Source organism: Cygnus olor, chromosome 6 (genome assembly GCF_009769625.2).
Source record: "Cygnus olor isolate bCygOlo1 chromosome 6, bCygOlo1.pri.v2, whole genome shotgun sequence".
Lineage (NCBI taxonomy): Eukaryota > Metazoa > Chordata > Aves > Anseriformes > Anatidae > Cygnus > Cygnus olor.
In genome coordinates, this window is record NC_049174.1 from 25,729,436 (window position 1) to 25,751,020 (window position 21,585).

Sequence of the window (21,585 nt, forward strand, 5' to 3'; positions counted from 1 at the left end):
AGCTCAGGGCTGCTTGCTCCACCGTGACTGCCATGATGCAGTGCCAGCTGCCTGCCCCGGACAGACCTGCAGCTGGCCACCACCGCCTTGCTAGTTACCATCAGCTGAAGCCCAGTTGCTGTAGGTGTGAACAATTTAACGTAGTTTCAGAAGGCTTTGATCATACCTCCGGTGAGTTAGTTTGAGTCCGATAGCATGCCCAAGGGCAGGTGCTGTAGCTCAAGTGATAAGCCTCTGTAGTGATGCTGTTGTGTGTCAGGGACCCAGGAAGGGGGAGGAACAGCCACCGAGGCATAGCAGGACAGCAAGGAGACAGATTACACCGTCCCACACAGCTGAGATCATGTCTGCTATACCCTGTGCACCAGCTATATTGGGAAGCAGCACAGGGCAGCCCTGAATTCCTCTTTTGTGTCTGGGTACCACGTCATGGGTGTCGCCACCACCAAATTACTGGCAAGCCAGGGATAAATAACATGCTTTACACCAGACACCTGCACTTGCCAGTGGGAAGACTTCCATCGACTCTTTGGACTTCAGTTCCCCATTCAGAAAAAAAAAACATGGATCTAGCTCCAAGCAGGGATGCACTTCAGTTTGCCTTATTATTACATGCAGTTTGTTTTGTCATCTTACTCATGTGCTTAAAGCCAGAGATGTGCCAAAGCATCTTTCTGACAATGGTCCTTTACGTTGCCAACTCTGAAGGTTTTAAAAAGTTTAAAACGGCAGTAATATAACCGCATTCCCTCCCAAGAATGAGGATAAAATAGCTATTTTCAAACAGCTATAGAAAACTGTAGCTATTCATTTTCTTATAATTGAATGTTAGTTCCATTGTCAACCTGAGCACATCCACAGATGCTGCCGTCATTTGGGGGCTGTTTAATTTATTTACCAATAACAGTGAACAAAGAATTTCCAGTCTAAAAATATGGTAAGCTTCCATCCCAAAGAACATGCAATCATAAGTTTAGTGTCTCAGTGGGATTTTTTTATATCTCTTTTCAAGAGAAAATACCTTCTTTTACAGAAAATAGGTTCCTCATCTGTACATCTACACTGTACAGATTTACTACTGTAAATCCTGCAAATAGCCTTATTGAATTCATTGGAAAAACTCAATGAATAAACCTTGGCCAATGCTACATTTGACTTCAGCTTAGGCAGAGCTCAAGAGAGTTTCTAAAAGCATCAGGTAAGATAGTTTGTTTAGCGTAAGGCACTAAGTAAATTTTTAAGGAAGATCAGAAGGAAGAATTGCTAAAGACTTATAAGGCACTTGTAGCTTGCAGCAAATACATGGGTCTCATAAGGTCTTTCTGGCAGCTTTGTCTTTCCAGCGCTGTTTGTAATGCATAGCTTGAGAGGCACAGCAGTGTTGTGGCATCCGGTTGATCAGAAGAAAGGGAGCATGTGGGTGGGCCAGATGTCATTTATTTTCCTGGTGTTAAATTTTGCCAAAACAGACTCTTTTAGTTATATGGTTTATTTTGTTGAAATGTAATTATAATGCTAATTATTTCCAAATTTACTGGTTAATTATAATTCTGAGATCTCTGCGTCGGTGCTTCCAGAGATGTACAAGCTGTGGAAAATGTTTCTTAATATTAATATATTTCTGCAACCCTAATTCGTTTGGCTAATGTTCCTAGAACACAAAAAGTAACATCCTTTAACAAGAAGGCACGGCTAGCTCCATAAAACAGCTGATCTGTATCGAAAAGGCATTTTGCTCAATCTGATTTCACTGCAAGAAACAAATGACTTTAAAAGAAGCACAAAAGAAACTGAATGTTGGATCTTGGATGCATTACATCATTGCACAATTCCCTTAAGCGTCCGTTTTCCGGGGGGATGGGGGAGAGTGTTGGCCATCCGACTGTTGCTACAGGATGTATGCTGCATGCTGTTCCAAGGAAAATTGGAAACGCTACTTCACTTCTAATTGTGCAAATGAGTTCGGTGGGAATTCTGTCCCTGATTTCTGCAGATGCATAATGCAGGATGCACATGGGCTCGGATTGTGTATTGCCAAGAAGAATGGCCTGACTACAAAGTTGCTGCTTGGTACCCAGACCTTTATTTCAGACCTTTGTCTCTGTCCACCATGGATGACCAGGGTTAGCAGTGATGGGAGTTATGACCCTTTCTTCCTCAGTTCCTGTGCTCACTCGGTGAGGAAGGAAAAGGGGAGGTTTTTTTCTCTGTAGTACACTGGGGTGTTCAACATTACAAACACACTTGCCAGATGGAAACTTCCAACTAAAAGCTAGACAGGGTGGTTTGAAGCTGACCAGGAAGGTGAATAAACTTTTTCTTTCTTTCTTTCTTTTTTACCTTTTCAAAGAGGAAAGTGTCATGGATGAGAAGGGGAAGAACTGAAATAACACTTGGTGAAAGACAGTTGGGGAACTGTTGAGCTGGAGGAAATTGTTGCTCCACTGACTTTGTGGGGACAAACAGGCTGTGTAGTTGGTGAAGATTAACCTACAAAAATCTCGGGAAACTCACTGACGTTTCCCTCACGCCACCCCAAAATAGAAAACAAGATCTGGAGCTCCATGAGAATACTGAGGTCTGCTGGATAGGATTAAGGAGACCGTGTCATTGCCTGTCACCCCGTGGGAACTGTATTTACTTTGTGGCCCTTATTTTAATATCAGTGGTATGTGTATCATAGGCTTTTTGAAGCATCCTTTTCGCTTTAGCTTGTTGAAAATGACAGAGGATTCCTTTTAATTGGGGATGGAAAGATCTTCATCTCTTTTCCAAGTCAAGTTTTGAAATTTTCATGATGGTTTATTGAAAATTGAAACATTTGATCTGTTTATGCGTGTAAGAAATGTTTATACAGCTCGTACATGCAGCTGTAGGATGGGAGTAGCACTGAAAGTCCCATACTGTTCCACATGAAGATGTTTTGATACATCTGGGAGAATGTAAGCAAGTAGGTCAGTGGAGTATGACTTAATGATTTGGAGCAGAGGCAGAATTTGGGGGAGTAGTGGCAAAGGCTTCGCTGGAGGAAAAGCAACAAATGGAAAATCTGAACGATGAGTTAGGCTAAAAATACCAATGGTAAAAGCTGAGCTAAATTAAATGTATGCATATGACCCAATGCAGTCAAGTTTAACACAATCTGATGCTTGTCTTTACCTTGGGAGAAACAGCCTGTGCATGTATGTCAGTATTTTGCCTCCTGTATGAGTTCCAGGGAAAGAATAACACGCAAGGGGATATCAGTAAACTTTCCCCTTGGATTGTTTCAGTTCTAACTAATTGCTAATATAATAGCAAGAGTGCTAACTAATTGTTTATGTATTTCTGTAAATACTCAGTATTCTGTTGTGCTTGGCATAAACGTGTAATTCACTGGCAATAAGATCAGACCTTTTGATTAGTTGACAGATCACACGTAATGTAGAAAGCTGCTGCTGTTTTGCATTCTCTTAAACCATATCCATCTTAGTTCATCTGAAAACATCCCCGTTTGACAAAGCAGAGTTCCCAGGTCAGAGAAATTTTTATTCTCTGTTAGTCATATGCCAACGCAACATAATAAAGTGTCTTTTAAAGAGAGAAGTTGAAGTTGTGCCTGCTTCTGAGTGATCCACATGGAGCTGTTAGTACATGCTGGTGGCGTACCTTCTGCTTAAAGATCTTGAATTGAGGTTAGCAGTGAATAGACCAGAAAAATATGAATGATATCAAATATGCTAGGATGGCATGGCTCACACAGAAAGGAAGAAAGCAAGTAAAAATATGTGATTGATGCATGTTGAGTTTCCAGTTATTCTTTGAATGGAGCACTTTTTTCTAACCACATCACACGAGTTTTGACAGTAGCTCGGGTTATGGTCTCAATTTTGCATGGGGAATATTTTGTTTGCACAACTACCAGAAGCTTCTTTCTTCTCAAGGGAGGATGGAACTCAAAAGAGAGCCTGAACTCCATTTCCATCAGTGTTTAAAATACAGCTATGGCACAGAGATTCTGCACCAAGTGGTGTTTCAGCAGTAGAAGTCAATCAGGCTTTTTGTCTTTTTTGATCCTGCGTGCTCAGCAGCTAGTACCAAGAGGTTGTAACTGCTGGCAAGGGGAGGCATTAGTGTTCGTTATGGTGGGGAGGAGAGCAGACAGCAAGAAGTGGAAAATACAAGTTGAGCATCAGAAAAAATGCCATCAGTAAGGTCTGGTGGGTGCTCAGACTGAAACATCTCCCTGGAGGGTGCAGGATGGTGTGGCAAAAGGGCCCAGGCAGCAAAGGCAAGTCTCTCTTCCTTCTCTGAAACCTCTGCTGAGGACAGCTGAGCTCCAGTGCTCGCTGTGGTGCTTTAGTCATCTTAGTTACAGCATCCATAGATAAATCCTTAAAAAAGCAACACAGTATTGTCCCTTCTAAGAGGATTTACTGGGCACTGCCTTCAGGAGCCACTTCTTGGGCACCGTGATACTGAGGACTTGGCTCAAAAGTGGCTGAGGAGAAGAAGACCTCGTAGGAGTTGGGTTGCGAGCAAAGGTCAGTTCTGGGTTCATTTTTCAGGTTGACTAGTGGTGGGTGGTGATGGCTCCTGGGCTTTCCCATCAGGACTGACAAATATTGGTGGGGACACCTGTGGGTGCTGCAAGCTGTTTTCATCCCCACAATAACTCGGGTTGCTGGGGGGCTCTGACCTTGATGGAGCAACCCATATAGCATTGGGGGAATATCGTCCAAAGGGAAAGTCGGTGACCATCTCTGCACTGTCACAGTGAAGAGGAGCCAGACAAGAGCAAGGGTTAAAACTCTCAGTGAGATGGCACAGGAGCCCACCCAGGGAGATTTAACTGCGCTTCTCTTCTCACACAGAGCATGCCTCGGTGTGTGTGTGTACATCTCTAAAATTCACTGCTGCCTAATTTCCCATCTTCAAAATATCAAGCAATTTCTAGTGCCAAGGAACCTAATCACCTATTTATTAAAATGAGACAGACAATACGTTTGTGTGGGGAAACGTGAAGGCAGTCCGCATTGATCATGCTGATTTAGGACTGTACTGCCTTCGCAGTTTTTCCAGAGATAAATTCCTTGCAGCTAATTGCATTATAAATTCCGTTAAACCATTTTCATAAGGTATTTCCCTAAGATATAAGCCCTCCATCAAAAAAAAAAACAAAAAGAGCAAAGGAACAGTTGTGGTTTTTTTTCCTAATTAAATGTTATATGAAAGTAAGACGAGAAAAAAATATGTGATTTGTGTTAATTAAATGCTAAGTCTTCTGTTAGGGGCTGTTTTTAAACACTGTGGGGACTTGTTGAAACTCATACAGATTTTTCCAATTGAAAAATGTAGAGTCCTGAGGTTTTTGCCCTCAGATCAAGATGGTCCTGAGCCAATGCAGGTCAGGATTTCAATGCCACCAAATTTCAGAGGTTGTAATCCTGGCGTGCCTTGAATCTGAACTGTACCAAAAGGTGACACAGACAAGTTCAGGATGCTGGGCTGCCTTCAGGAGCACCTGGGGAGCGCGGCAGTGGGGATCAGCCTATTCCTCCTGCAGGGGCAGTCCACAGCCATGGGGTTATGCTGCCTGTAGCGGGCATCCTGAGCTAGAGATGCTGATAGGAAATTGCATTTACTGCATACAGCAGGGATGAACACCTGTATTTGTTTGCCAGAGAGCAGTTCCCCAAATACTCAGTGACAGTACTTAGCAAAGTGTTTTTACCGGCAATCTCAATCATTTTCATCAAGCTGGGTCAGGAGACACTGAAGCACAGAGAAGTTAATTGAATTTCCCAAGGAAGCATAGAAAGCAGTGGAGAACTGAACCTGACTTCCTTGTTTGCCAGCCTCCAGCACAAAGCAGCAGACTGTTGCCTGCACTATTTTAATATTTCTTTGGGTTACTGCGAACGAAGTATGACATTTCTCTTTTTCCTTTCGTATTGAAGGGCACAAATTCTCGTTCCTTGGAATTATTTGTCATTTTGAGCATGCCTTTACAAATTCTCTCTTCAGCTCCTACAAGCAATGTGCTGTGAACTCATTTTAGAGAGTCCAGGCAGGGAAAGATCTAAGTCAGACCAGGAGGAGGCTGGGTCTCCTCCTGTTTTCATGTACAAAGTGTTTCACATAATGCCCAGTTCCAAAAAATTTTTTTCAGTAATTCAGCAATTGGGAGATTTCTTTGCCAGGGTATTTTGCCACAGGAAAGCCTTTCCTCCTAACATCTTTATGAAACTGGGAGGCACAGCTCCCAGAGTAGCCGTAGCCATGAGTCTGCTTTTGGACTAGAAGAAAGTACCTTCTTTTCTTCCTCCTCCTCTCCCGCTCCCCATGCAGTAAAATTATTCAATTACATAGAAATTGGGGACATAAATGTATTGCCTGTGGCCTTATCTCAGAGCCTCGAGGTAGCTCTGGTCATTGAAGTGGTCTCGGTGGGCATGTGGCTGTGCCCCAGCTGTGCCGCGGGCACTGCCCCGGGCTCACCTAACCACAGTCCTCTGACAGCCGGGCACCTGCTGAGGGCTGGTCACCCCCTGCCGCTGGGGCACGGGGACGGGGGCTCCCCAAAAAGGCAATTTTTTCTACAAGTGCCCTCCTGCAGGAGGGAGGCCTCTCCCCCTCTTGCTGACGGAGCCCTGAGGCCTGAAGTTTAGGTGCCTGGAGTTAGACGGGTTGACCCTTGCCCTCTGTGATTTGCTTGAGGATGTGGGAAGCCATTCTGTGAGCTACCGGTCCAAAAGGAGTAAAGCTCATGGGGCTGGGTGTTTCTTGGGTTTGAGCATTAGCTGATTAATTCTCATCTTGCCCTGAGCTGGGTTGGGTGTGAGACGTTTGTCTCAATGGGGAGCTGAGGTGAAGTGGTTTCTGCAGAAGCACCAGGAGGTAGCAGAACAACCAGTAGGTCCAGGCCTCATTAGACCTCTCCATCTCTCTGCTCCAGACAGGGGAGACGCTCATGCCCTCCTTAAATGTGCTGTGCCCTGATCACGAGGATGCTGTAGCAAACAAACCTTGTGTTGACCCTCAGATCAAAGGAGTGAGTTCCCTACCATACAGCATGACAAACGTTAAAGGTGCACGGAGGAGCACTGTAGGCCGGAGATGCGTATAAGAAATTGAAGCCAGCGGTTAGTTGAAAAAAACTATTAGAAATGTTCCTCACCCAAATTCGTAGAAACCAGATGACTATAAAGATGAAGGAGAAAACTTTGTAAAATTATTGCATCTTCCAAAACATAATTTTATCCTTGTGCGTAGGTAACAGCTGGCATAGGAATGGTTTTTAATGTGCGGGAGGGGGACCTCTGGTTGCTGGTGGGAAAAGTAATAGTAATTCTTGCAAAAATAATGAAGAAGGGGGGAAGAGGGGAGGGAGAAAAACCCCATTTCTAAATTTTTAATGGTAAAAGGGGCATTTGTGGTTCTCATTTTTATGTTGCTGTTGACAACAATTGTTACATGGTTGTTAAATTTTTTTAAGTAATTTTAGTTTTTCCAAAAGTGACCATGATTTGTTACTTATACTGTAGCTTACAGAAGTGACACACTTAATATCGGGGGGTCCAAACCTGGATATCTACCAATGGAGATGGAGATCAGGTAAATGCACACCTGCTCTTCCAAAGAGAAAAAACTGCCTTTTGGCAACTGCTTTGCGAGGGAGCTGCAGGCTGTACCACGAGTGTTTTGGAAGGGATTAGATGGAGCGCTACCATTAACCACCGAGCTCCGTGTAGGCCCAGCATGGTTTTGTGTGACATTGACGTTCAGACACGCCATCTGCCAGGAGACTCCGGGTCTCTGGAGAAGGCTCTGGGTTCTGGCCCTAGCAGTAGCTGAGCACAGGTCCCCTGAGGAGACCTGGCAGGAGCTGTGGTCCCCGCAGACTGGCCCCTGAGCGAGCACCATGTACCGGCTCACTCTCCCAGCCCGAGGGAAGGCGGTGGTGGCTACAGCAGGGACCGTGCTGGAGAAGGCAGGTGAGAGGGAGGTGTGTGCAGGTAGAAAAGAGTAATGATGTCGTGTGTGACCACTGCCATGCCTGTCATTGCCTCTTCTCTTTTACAGACACTTAACAAGAACAATCTGATACCAGATGACAGGACCAACTTCTACCCGTTGCAGCAAACCAACGTGTACACGACGACCTACTATCCCAGTACACTGAATAAATATGACTACAGGCCTGAGGCCTCCCCTGGAAGGACCTTTACCAACAGCTGATGATGGACAGATCCTACAGGACAGGATCACTTCCTATATGAATTTTTTTTTTTTAATTGATTTTGTGGACCAAATACAGGCCCAGCCTCTAGATGTAAATATTGTACAGTAGGGTCTTTTTTTTTTTTCCTTTGGTTAATTGTATAACTTGTAAACAGCACATCTCCCTACAAGGACAAAAATGCATATGGACCTTTACACAGAGCTTTTGCGGCTATTTGGTTGGAGATGGCTCTCACTACTGCAACTGTTCATGGCTGGAAGATCGGCGTTGCTGTCCAAGGCCGACGATGTCAAGGAGCTGGCTGTGTGCCGTGCTCAGTGGCCGCCCTGCGGCGGCGCAAGAGGTGGTGGCCTCCTAGGACAGGGGTGTCTGTCCGGTGAGGAGCATCCTTCCTGAGACAGGGTAGCAATGGTGCACTGGAAGACACGCGGCTCATGGAACAGGCCAAGCGGGACTCCATCGTGCCAACAACTTGAAGAACGTTTTCTTTTCCTTTTCCTTTTTTATTTTTGATTTTTTTATGATTATGAAAAAAAAAAAGAGAAAAAAAAAAAAGTAACTTCCTAGGGCATTGTTCCCTGTATGTTCAACAGAGTCTTTTCATACTACAGGAAATAATCTCTGCAGCCTTCTTTGGTAATATGCAATTCAGCTGATGAGAAACAACACACAAACAACGTGCATTACCCAAAGAAGCTTTCCAGAATGTTTCCAGTCTTAATTAAAAGGAAATTATACAGGCAGTGAGACACTGAGAAAAATAAATGTTGGAATAACATCGGAGACATGAACTTAGAGTGCCTAACAAACAAAGATGTTTATATCACTGGAAAAAAAATATGTGATGATTGCCGCACAAGAGCCATGGGCTTTTTTTCTTTCTTTCTTTTATTTTGTTTCTGAGACAGTGTTAACTCTTTTTGTTCTAGCTTTGATCCTGATTGTGTCTGCCAGGAAAGACAACTTTAGAGGCCACACTCTTCTTGTGGGAAATCACCATGCTTTTGTTGGTTTTTAGTTCATTTACTTTCAAAGAGTGAATAATTCTGACTTTGCAGGAGGAGGGTATTTTTGTAAGGAATGTTTCCATAGTCTGATGTGACCCAGAAAGTCTGCTGCACATTCTTATAGCGTCTTCCAGTCAGTACTCTATGAAATAGTAACACAGCTGAGTAATGTGCATTGTTTGCCAATATTTCCTTAATTTTTCTGAACAAAACCAACCCAACAAGTAAATGCTGCTGCAGCTATTGAAGTAAATTGGGGCGGTAGCATTATTAAACAGTATATCCAGCCTTGAAATGTAATTTTGTGTATGTGTGTGACTGTGTCTATAAGAACTGTATTAGTTTGATGCAGAAGCCGTGTTGTCTGCAGCCAGATGTTTGTCTGACATAATTGTTTGGCAAAAAGGAAACTTATTGCTGGTGCTTAATGTACAATTACATCAAATGTGTTAGCAACGTGAACAAGTCCACCACTGTTATCATTCAGTGTTTCTAAATATTTATAATGAACTCCTGATGCTAAGGATTTTAGAATGTCGCAATACTGAGCATGAGATAAAAGTACGCCCTGAAACACGCATGAGCTCCACGTGGTCCCGAGCTTGGATTTGTTGTCTGCATCTTACCCGACCGACCGCCATGCCCCCGCCTGGCCATCGGCTCGGCCGTGCTCCCTGCCGTTCTCTGTCTTTGCTTTATTTCAGGTTTTGCCATAAGCCAGCACTTAGGTAGTTTCTCAGTGCTGTTCCTTTGCAGTTGCTTGTTTGGAGGGCCAGCCTGGGCTGCGTGCCCTCTTTCACGTAGGTAGCCGGTAGGGAATGAGGAAAGGCTGTGTTGCTCGTGACAACTATATTGCTTTTCCTGCGAGGAAAAGCCAACATGGCTTTGTAAGCCTTTGTTACGGTTGTGTGACCAGAAGGCAAAAATAAAGTAGCCTTCCATTTTTAAATTACTTTCTTCGACTTCAGTTTGCAGTGATTGAAGGCTGTAGGGATATTGGTAATAAAGTGGGGTCATTAGTACTGCCACAAGGATGCCTTAGGCTCACTGGTGCCCGTCATTTCCAGCAGCTGTTCTTCTAATTTAGCAGCTCATCCTGCTTCTGCTCCAGTTTCACCAGGTGAAAGAGAGGGAACGAAGAAAGAGAGAGGTGCCCTTAAATAAGCACAGTCAGATTTGAAGCTGATGCAGCCTTGAAGCTTCGTCTTCAGCGGCTGGGCAAGAGTGTCGGGGCAAGAGTGGCAGCAGGGAAGCAGACTGGCCAGCACAGCACCCCAGCACCAAAAGCAGCCTCCAGGGCCTGCAGGTGGGCTCTGGGAAAACTCCTTTTGAGGAGCGATGCCTTTGTTCCATGAAGAATTCATCCCTGTCTTGCTGAATTGCCTGATGCCCCCTGAAACACTGGAAATCCTGTCTTGAAGCCATCCTAACAAGCATGTAACCGAGGGGTTGAACATGATTACGTAGACCAGCTGGCTGGGATTTCCCAGGTTTAATTTAGGTGAGTCAGAAGAAAGCATGGGCTCCAGAGGTCATGTTAGTTGTACTACTGTAAAGCTAAGGCCACCTGCAAGCTGCCCTCTCAGACTGTGCCCTGCACCAACACATTCTGCAGTTACCATGCGCATGGCAGGATTGCAGCTGGAGTTTGGGGGATGTGAGCAAGTCAAATCTTGCAATTTTTTTTTTCATTTTCTAATTTCCCCCCCTTTTTTTCTTTGTTCCTTAAACATTTTTCCATTCTCGGCCTCACAGAATAACACGATTTAAACTGATTTTTTTTTTTCCCAAAGAAAGTACAATGTAGCAGTTGAATTTATTTAAATGCTCAGCTCACCAAGATGGGTCATTACTGCCATTGTGCTCGGAAGGTGGATGTTCTGTAGGCTATTGGAGGGCAGGTGCTTTGAGGGTGGTGCATGTGGTTATAGTTTCATCAAGACATTCCTTCTTACCAGCCATCCAAATGGATGCAGCCCTTTTCATGTAATTGGCAATCACAGTGAGGGTCTGTCGACTCCATTCAAGCAGAAAGTAGAATTCAGGAGAGAGTGAGAAAGAGAGAAATCAGAGCTCTTATTACTCAATTAATGTTTGTGTGAGAGTGCAGTTCCTTAAGGACAATGTTAATGTGATATGAGGGCTGCATTTTTATGAGCCCTCTAATGCATGGCAGGTTAACGGCACCATGTGCAGTGATATTCCTGCAGTCCAGGTAATGCAGCAGTCTGATCATCAGGTCTGTAATACCTGTAGCAGATTGAATTGCTCCTGGATGCTGAACTTGCTTAGATTTCCTATTCCTAAGTCCAGTCTGAAGTACACTGGAAATGCATTTAGATCAGGAGCATTGCTTCCCAGAGGACTCAGCTTGCTATAAACATACCTTTTTCTTCCACTTCTAAGAAAGAGAAGGGGGACCCTGGGCAGTCACAGTGTTGGTCTGGAGACACTGGCTCTGTGCAAACCATTGGGTTAGGAGTTAGGAATACAGCGAGCAAAACACGATGGAACTCTTATAGTCAAACATTTCACTGAAACATTTTTCACGGGGCTGTTCCTTCTCCCTCCTCCATGCAAGTGGCCGCGTTCCTCCCTGCAGAAGGGGTGTGCATCCCGGCGTTATCCAGGCCATGTCGTGTGTGGTCACGGTCGGGCTTCACCAGCCCAGACAGACAGCTTTCGCCCACCAGAAATAACTCGCGCAGCTCACTCGGAGACTAACCAGCACAGGAGCTGCTGCTGCCCTAGAGCTGCGCTTGAATGTTGAGCATATGAGCCCCGGCTGCTCTTAAATACGCGAGCTGTGCAGATACCATAGGAGAAGAATGTGTAGTGTGTTACGCCACTGTTCCTAATGCCTTACTTTCAGAAAAGAGAGAGCTTTCTCTGAAATCAGCAGAGAGTAAGAGTGGAGGCCACGTCCGATGCAGACAATTTGACGCCTCCAGTGTTAATCTGATGTTGAGCCCACCTGGAGAGGAAATTGCTGTCCGCTGAGATTGATTTATTCTTTGTACCAAATGTAGTGTGGGGAGAGTTTTATATATATATATATATATAAAATATAAATGTAAAGTTTGTGTAACAACTTGCTCTTTTTTTGTAATAGTGTATACATCTATCAGTGGATAGATACAGTATATATTTATAATATATACACACTATATATATATATAGTGTATATATATATATATATATATATATATATATATAGCAAAACGCCTGCAGAGGAAACTTAGAATAAGAAAGGCAGTGCTGGTATTCCAATTCCACAGGGACAAAGTGAAGGAAAAAAATATATATACAAATCTACTGTCCTTTCCATTAGGTTTAACAAAATACACTTTTGAGGTAAATGAGATATAATTTTTTAATTGAAAAGAAAATTGATTTTTCTAGTTAGAAGCGCTGATTCTCCCCTAAATCATTCTGGTTCAGAATGCCTAAGCAAAAGATTCTCGCTACTGCTTATATTTTCTGAATAAGCCTCCTGGATCTCTCATGTGTATCACTCTGTTGTTTTTGTAATTACAAGTAGGGAGTAATTGTGCAAAGAAAATTAAAATAGCAAGTAGGAGTAACAAATATTGTACCATTAGAGTAAAACACATAACCTACTAGAACTGGAAAAAATGTCATCTTCCACGTTAAAGAAGTTAGCAATTACTTTCTGAGTTATTGATCGGCATTACGAGACTTGCCTTATAGTGACACGAGGAGGTGTTAGTGCAGAGTTTAGGGTTGAGAAACCCTGAAAACCAATGGCTTTGGGTTTTCTGAGGGGTCCAAAAAAGACACGGCGTGCAGAGGCAGGCACACAGTGCTTCCAGCGCTGGTGGCCACGGCTCCACAGCTGTTCCTTGCCCCGTCGCTCCTGCGAGCTGTCCTGTGCACATGGCATGGCACGGCATGGGGCCCCTTGGAGCCGTCTGGCACGGCAGAGAAACACCAGGAAGCTGGGTTTGATGTTTTTTTTCTCAACAGGTCTTTTTAATGCCATTCAGAGCAAGGACCAGACTCGTACACGGGACTCTTCCCTTTAAGCCTGTTAGGAGAAAACTTGAGAAGGCTTCAAGAGCAGGTTTGGGGTGGGTGAGCAAACCCACGGGTTTTGGTGCTGACTGATTGCCAGAGCCTTCAAAATGGACAAAAAAATAAAAATCAAAAAACAAAAGACAACCAAACCAAAACACAAAAACACCCTCTGAGCATGGGGGTCCTTGGGGGGGTTATTCAGCCTCAGCCATTCTCCCCTGAAATTCATTCTTTGGACCATTTTTTTTTTTCTGCCTCCAACCTCAGCTGCAAATTCACCCCATGCTGTTGGAGATCGGTCCGTGATGTGAGAGTAGTGTTTGGCTTTCTGGAATTCCCATCCGTGAGTCGTTTTTAAACAAACCTGACGGTGCAAAGCATGAACACCGCTGAGGCCCCGATGAGCAGGTGCCGCTCGTCCGCGTGCCGCGGAGTCAGGCAGAGGTCAGCGTGGCCAGGCCATTAGGAACTGCAGCGAAACGTTTTCAGTACCAAAACGTCAAACAGTGAAAGCCAGCCAGCTGCACGATAGCGTGGTTTACATCCGCACACAGCCCCTCAGATAACATCCGAGCGTGCAGGGCCCTTAAAGCGCCGCGGTGAATGGGGAGCGTTCCCACGGAGGAGGCTTTAGGGAGGACGCGGCGTGGGTGGCACCGATAGGGCCGAACTCGTGGTCGGGGCAGGAGCGTGACGATGCAGTGCTGGGCCTCGGGTGCAGGGGAAACCGTTGTGGGAAGGCTTGCCCCAAAACAGCAAAACCTGGAGTGTGTCGCTGGACTCTGTTGTGAAGGCACATCACCCTTCCTATGCAATTGAACTCGATGGTACTTTAGTATAAAGGTGACCTAGACTGTAATCACTGCCTTTAGACACTGTGAATTTTTTTTGGGTACTCTGTATTTTTATATATTGTACAATGTAAAGAATAATTCAGAAATAAAACAGAACAACCTGCAGGCTTGTGAGTTATTTCCCCTCTGTCCCTGCGGGGCATTGGCAGAGCAAGTTTGGGTTGTGTTTGTCGTGACTGAAGACCAAGCAGTCACCAAATTTTATGGGTGATGCTAAATTCTGTTACCCAAGCCAGCTCCCCTCCAACACAAGGCTTACCATAGCCCCACGACAAGCTTTTGGTGCATCTGAAAGATCCTATTGCTGCACAAGGTGCCTAGTGAGGTGAGCCCAAATCTGACTGCAACGCCGGGTGCCGAAGAATCCCGGCACGGTGCCGCAGGACGAGGCGCTGCCCTGCCCCGGGATCGGGGGCGGGTGGGCTGCGGGGACACTGCGGCAGGCAAGGGGCCCTGGGTGGCTGGGTATGGACTGGTGCCACGGGACCGCGGCCTCTCCTCAGCCTCGCGTCGTGCTGTGAAAAGCTGTAAAAGTCGGAGGGGGCGCGTTTTGATTGAAGGATGATGGCAGCCTCTCGCCGAGGAGCGTTATGGCTCTTGTTGCGCTTATTAATCAAAGTAAAGACCATGAAAAGTGACAGAGTCAGGAACATTTTAGTTTATGTTCCGATACAGCTCAAGACTTATACTGAAGTTTTGTACAGAAAATTACACCATAATGTCATAAAAAATAGATTGGATTACTAATAACCTGAAACGTGCTACACCTGCATACATAATACTTTAATCCTACTAAATCATAAGCTATCATTTGGGTGTTTTCATGATCTCAAGTGTGCACACAGGAATTTCTTTTCAATGCAGGCCATTAAAAAGTAATTGAGAGGCACAGGATCAGTAAAAACAAACTTGCTGTGAATAAGATTGATTTTTTTTCAGTTAGTTTGCAGAATAACATGGAGAGACCACTTTGGAATGGGTTTGTTTTGCATCAAGACACCTCTGCGCACAATTAGAGCAAAGCGTCACGTCGGAGCCTATTTCCAATTTCCTTAAAATCTGCCTACCACAACATTTTTTTCCTAGGTGCTAATTTGATTCATTAACATAACAGCCTCGCTCGCAGCCCCGGTGCATTTTGTTCTCTCACCTTCACCACACACCCCAGCGCTTTTCTCCCTTTGTAATTCCTGGCTGTGTGTAGGGACCGGGGGACACTGGGTTATCCCACAGGTTCCCCACTGTCCCTTTGCCGAGCCCTGCGGCCGGGCTGCTCCTGGCCACACCAGGGTTCAGCTCACAGCAACCCCTTCTGCTGTTTTGGCCGTGCTCATCTTCTGCCCACAGGGCCTCAGCCCACTGCTGGGCTTCACGCCTGGCTTTGCTGGTCTCCAGACTCCCGCTGCAAAAGCATCGGCTCCCAGGGCATCTTGTGGTTGGTTTTTCTCCTCTCCAGTATAAATCTGAGAGACCGCGTGCTCTCAAACATGCAGCTCAATTACTAAAAGCTTTGGCGAGTCATTAAAAATGTTGTTCTGCTAACAGCTGAAATGCGTTTCAACGTGCTTTGGTTGGTTCATTCATAAAGCTGCACGTGTGTGGATTTGTCACTGCACTTTCTGTTCAGCAAGCTGAGTTGCAGATTAGTCAAGAGCGAGGCAGCTTTCAGCACGGCCCGGATCTGATCCCGAAAGCAAAAAAAACAATGCCACCACTGCCACCCCCACGTTGCTCCCAGCATCTGTGGTGAGGACGGATAATAAATTCCTTAAATTGTTGAAAATGGGGAGAACCAGGTTTTGAAGGCCACGTCCACCCACCACTGCCATACTTCAGGCTTCTATAAACCACCAAGGCTGCAGCTCGCTGGGTCCCTGAGGCGACAGCAGCGGTTGTGGTGTCCCCTGCACAGCTGGAGACTCCTCCGGCTGCAGCAGCATCTCCTGGCTGGGGAGCTGTGCCCTGCCGCTGTCATGCTTCAGAGTAAGTTTTCTACAGACAAAAGGATTTTCAAGGTCAAATTCCACAGCTTCTCAACCAGCAATTAGCTGGAAGCAAGATGTGCTCCTGGCTTTCCATCCCTCGGGGACAGCGTGGTGTCTCCTGCACCCAGGGCTGGCATCAGTGGGGATGGTGCCATGCGGGCACGGATCGAAGTATCCGACCTCGGCACCTCTGTCATCCCTCCACCTCCTTGCTGCCATGGTCGTAACGGAGCCAGCAAGGGACTGCTCCGCTTCCCAGCACAGGGTAATGACCAGCCACCAGAAACATTTGATATTTCCATGATGTGAAGCATCAGTGGCCGCAGAGAGAACTATCCCCATTTCTGCAGCACTTAATTTAATGTCATAAGCGAGCGATCTGTACGAGAGACCAGGCATAATGCTGATGCGCTTTTATTGCTCTGGCAGCAGCCGCATTACTGTTTGCTGTTTTTGCATGTCTTAGTAACAACAGTTTTTGCTCATAGATTTCTTCACGGGAGCTCTGCTGAAATTGTGTTTATGTTGTGCCCATTTGCATGCCGACTCACAGCCGCTCCGCGGGTGAGCGCCTCGCTCTCTGCCCGTCACTGCCGGCTGCTGGGGTGAGACCCCCTCCCCGTCTGGAGGCTGCACCGGGGAGCAGTGGGTTGAGCGAGTGAGCGGGTTCAGCCTCGTGCCCCAAGCCATGAAAATCAGCCTTTGGTACCACAGAAGTGCATGGTAAGAGGAGCTGCAATGCCTTAGCATAGCCCTATCCTGAAAACCCCTCTCTGAAAGGTTTCTTTCATGCTCCAGGGGTAATGAAGACATTTATTTCTGTATAAGGCTGCGCTGGTTTAACACAGGCTTTTGTTGCACTCACTACAAAGCTTCCAAAGATGCCATTTCCTTCACCCGCCAGCTCCTTCACCCCACCGAGATGCTCTTTTGGCACCAAAACTCAACCACAAAGCTACCTCCGTAATCCCAAACCTCAGCTCTGCAATCAAAGGCCAGTTGGGGAGCACGTGCAGGATAGCCTGAGTTTTGGGGCACTCTGCCAACAGTTTGTTGAGGGGTCTCCTGTGGCTGCACCAGTGCCTGACCAGGACGGTGTTTCCCCGAGAGGGGTTTGAATCCCCTCCTGCTGCTCATTGCCACTGCAGGTCTGCAGCCAGGTGGATGAAGGGAGGGAAGGATGGACAGACACAGCTCTGGTACATGCCTCACAGCTCTCAGGCCGCGCTCCCATGCTCGTTTGGCTCCTGGCAGCGAAGGTGGTTCTCGCAGCCCTTTCCCAAGGCTGACCTCCACAGGAGGCAGCAGCCGCAGCCCAGCCTGCGCGGTTGGGCCACCACAAAGACAGCAAGCAGACAGTCAGAGAGCCTAGACATCCTTTACACACCAGGGAGGCAGATTTCAACAACAAAGCTGAAATAGAAACTGGGCAAAAAAAAAAATCTCTTTGAGCAAGGCTGAGCATAGAGGGCTTGGCAATACACAAAGCCGGGGCGTGGATCTGAGCTGGACCCCTGGCCCTGCTCTCCCCCAGCACAGAGGTTTCTGCAGCTTCTGCAGCATCGCAAAGATAAATATGACCAGGAGCTGTATGGTGAGAGAGCCTCAAGCTCCCATATATAGCCTGGAAAGAGGCTGTTGCTAAGAATAGTGGGGCCCAGATATTCCACGATACCAGAGCTGACAGATTTCTTCCCGGCACTAATAGGATGTGAGGCTATTTTAAACTTGCCATGGTAAGTGGTCAGGACGTTATTGAAGAGCCGGTCCTAGAAAATAAACATGGATCAAGAGATCCCAGGCTGGGCCTGTTTCAATTAAATAAAGAATAAACGCAAGTAAGGGGATTATGAAGGGCATCCTTTCCAAAAGCTCAAACTGATACGGTAGCAATTACAAAAACCAGCCAGCTTGCACCATCCTGAGACTGGAGCATGGATGCAACTGGATGGGGAATCAGAAACGTGGTGGGAGGAAGCAGAGGCTGCACAAAAGGGCTGTGGGGATGGAGCTAGGATCAAAAAATACCCTTTCCTCTTTGAACCCCATCTGCCCCCATCCCCTTGGTCTCCTCCACCTCCCTTTGTTGATCTCCGCTCTCCCAGGGGTCGCGCTCAGTCCTTTAGACAGGACTCTCCAGTGTGCAACAATATCTTCAGTATTTTTCAGCAATGTTACAGCAGAAATAAATGATTCCCTTGTTGTGTGTTTGTTTTTTAATTAATGAACACTAGTGGCAGCACAGCTGAGTAACCTCTTTAATGTGCAACAAGCATTACGAGAAGGAACACACAAGTCATGGTGAGATTCCAGTTTTAAAAAGAGATGACACAGAGGGTGTGTTACAGTGACAGGTATATAGTAGTTTAAACATCATTTTCTTAAAAATAAAAATACATCACCTCAGAATATTGCATACAAAAAGTAGAATTTACCTCAAAATAAAACTCTATCAAATCATTTAAAAAGTTACAAAAGTGGGACGCGTACAAACAGGTAAAATGGAAGGGCCTAGCTGTGAGAGAGCTGCCTGTGGTGCTCCCCAGGCCTGGGCTGTGGGACAGTGCCCAAGGCCTCTGAGGGCTCACTGTGACCCAGCTGTTAGGCTGGGCAAGGCAAACGAGACCTTAATTAAACAAATGTCACAGACAGAGGCAGCCTGCCTGACAGCTCTGGGGGAAAACATGGGGCTTGGGCCTTGTCAGTGAGGACAGATTAAGGGTGGAGAAAGGGCCTGAGCCTAAAGGGAAAAGCTCTCCCTAAGAAGAGAGGATTGCCCCTGGTATTTTCTTCATGTAGCAATACAGAGCGAGCATAAGAAGCCTGTCCAGATACAAGTAGTGAAGAAATCCCAGGGGAAGGCAGTGGTGTGAGACAGGAAAAGCTCTTGTAGCAGAGCGCAGGCCCCCTCCCTGCCCGCTGCACCTCAGGAGCCAGCGACTGCAAGCCGTGCGCCAAGCCAGTACCTGCTCCAGCACAAACCATGCCGCAGATGAAAAACCTCGTCCTTGAGGGAGTCCATGAACTCCAGGAGTGAACCATGCTCATGAGGAAGCCTTTGAAGCCACCTAGGAGAGCCCGGGTGTCTCCCCCTTCACCTTCTGTTAGTGTCCAGAGGCAAACCCAGAAGCCTCACACAGAGGCGGTTTGGGAGAAGGCAGCGGGGGCCCCAGGCACCCCAACGCTTCCTGCCCGCTCTGCTCAGTGCTGGTCAGGCAGTGCCAAGGGAACAAGCACCTCAAGGAGGGAGGCCCAGCAGCAGGACTGGCCATGAACGTGCAGGCCAAGCCCTCGCCATTCCGGAAGCACCACAAGGGCAGATCACCCACAGGAAGGGAGAATGAGAGGCCCATCCCAAACTCCGAACCAGAAAGCAGTTGAAAAGCAGAACTAAAGTTTTCAAAAGGGATTTAGCTCTACGAGCCTGGAGTTGGAGTAACTGAATTAGAAATGTTTTGCAGAGGGAGGAGGCAGCCCCTGGAAAAGAGATCCTGCTACAACAGCTCCGAGGGGGCTGTAGGATAATCCCTCCTGCACTGACCCAGGGCCACAGCACCTCTGCAGCCCCTGGCTGCAGCAAATCCCCACTGATCTTCCCTCCCCTCAGCCCAGGCACAGCAGCTTCCACAGCACAGCTACAGGACGCCCAACCACAGGGAGCATGGTGCCTAAGGCTTCTGGGGTGGGTATGGTTTGCTCTAAACACGTTGTGATCCCAAACAAAAGGCAGGAGCCAGCACATCTGTGCAAATGTTTGCTTTTGCTTGTCAAAACTTTGGATAGAACTACATTTCCTCCTCTATTTATTGGTTTCATCTGCCTCGAAACACAAACTGTAAGAATTATAAGCAGATTGACATCATCTGAGTTTTACTGCGCCTGCTGCCTTCTCTACTGAAACTCCACGCTCCAAAGTGACTCCTTGGTGCAGAGAAGCAGATTCTCCAGTGCCACCTACAAACAACAGGGCAGTGGTAACAGTTGCAGGGAAATGCATGAAGCGTGTGTCTGTACCCAAGCTCCCCCGCACAAACACGACAGGAGGCGTCTGTGTGCCTCTCAGAGGTGTGCTCCCCTTCTGTGAGCCCAAGGAATACGGTGGAAGAGGAACTTGTTCATTTTTGCAGGGCGCCTTCTCTCACACCCTCACCTATACCGCGTCCCTCGCTCCCACAGCATGGTGCTTCGGCAGTGCTAGGAGCAGTGACACCAGACATGAAATCAATACCAAGCACAACGTACAAGTGGAGCAGTTGCCTTGCCAAATTATTACCATAATCCATAACTGTAATCTTGGGAAAAAAAATAAATCTAATGGAACTAAAAAGTCCCACCTGGAATGTCTTTGTCACAGATGCTAATTAACATTTGAAAGTGACCTAACGTAAGAAATGAGGATTAACGATTAAAAATCTGCTGTCAGAGCATTATGGGACAGCTAAATTCTCTGTGCAAACTGTATAATCCCCATTCATATTTCCACAAGTCCCCACATTTAACAGCACTTCCCTTTCTACTAACAGACAATATACAAATATCAATCAAGTCAGTTTAATTATATTAGTGCAAGGCTATGCATTCACTTGCTAAGTTTACTGTAGAATAGGCCATAAATTAATATCTCCATCACCACGAAACTTCAGGTTTTCTACGCATTTGATAACTCACCACAGTATTTCAGTGCTGAAATGCCCTCCAGAAACCCCTCCCCCCCTTATTCAGTCCATCAGCCTGTCCCCCCAGACCTACGGCTGCAAACACAGATGCTGCCCAGGATTTTCTAACCCACTTGAAGATGAAAGACATCTTGTTCCTACGCATTTCTGAGCTGTCAGATGGTTTGAACACAATGCTGCAAACCTGAAGCCACAGCAAGCACGGTCCATATCAGTTGGGCCTGTCTAGGTGTAGGAGCCAAGTCCGTGAGTTTCAGGCACATTAGTGCCTGCTTTGCAGCAGACTGCTCACACACATGTAAAATCTTTCGGGTCTGCACCTTCCTCCAGCTTGCGTGATTTTCTAAAAATCACTATTTTTATACATATTAAATAGATGGGACCCATCCCTCTAAAATCGATTTGGGAACCTGGAAGCTTTTTACCACAGTACCTGCACTGCCACCAACACAGGGGAGCAGGCCACTTGGCAAAGCAAAGAAAAAGGAAATTAAGGGGTAAAAACAGGGAAGAGAGACAGTAAACAGTGCCCTAAGCAGAGCCAACTTCTTCTAAACCTGAGCTTCCTCATTAGCAGCATGAAGGCTAGCGCAGCTCCAGAGCTAGCAAGAAGAAAAGCCAGCAGAACTGGAAGATGAATTTGGAGTTATTAGTGAGCCAAGCAGAAATCCGAGAGGCAGCCCAGAGTGTAACTACTTGAAATGAAGGTCTATTAAAGAGAGGGAAGCAACGACAGTGCATCCTCCCTAGCATTTTCAGTATAAAATATAGCACAACTATTTGTACTTCAAGGGGTTCTGC

General features: G+C 46.3%; 1 protein-coding gene across 1 annotated transcript in view; it reads left to right on the plus strand.

Annotated features, from left to right (window-relative positions):
* SEMA5B (semaphorin 5B) overlaps positions 1–14,225 on the plus strand; it is a 219,402-nt gene extending 205,177 nt beyond the window's left edge. Inside the window, 1 exon segment of the mRNA XM_040561085.1 lies at positions 8,065–14,225. Within this exon segment, the coding sequence (XP_040417019.1) occupies positions 8,065–8,220 (156 nt within the window). The 3' untranslated portion in view covers positions 8,221–14,225.
* Positions 14,226–21,585: the final 7,360 nt, after the last annotated feature.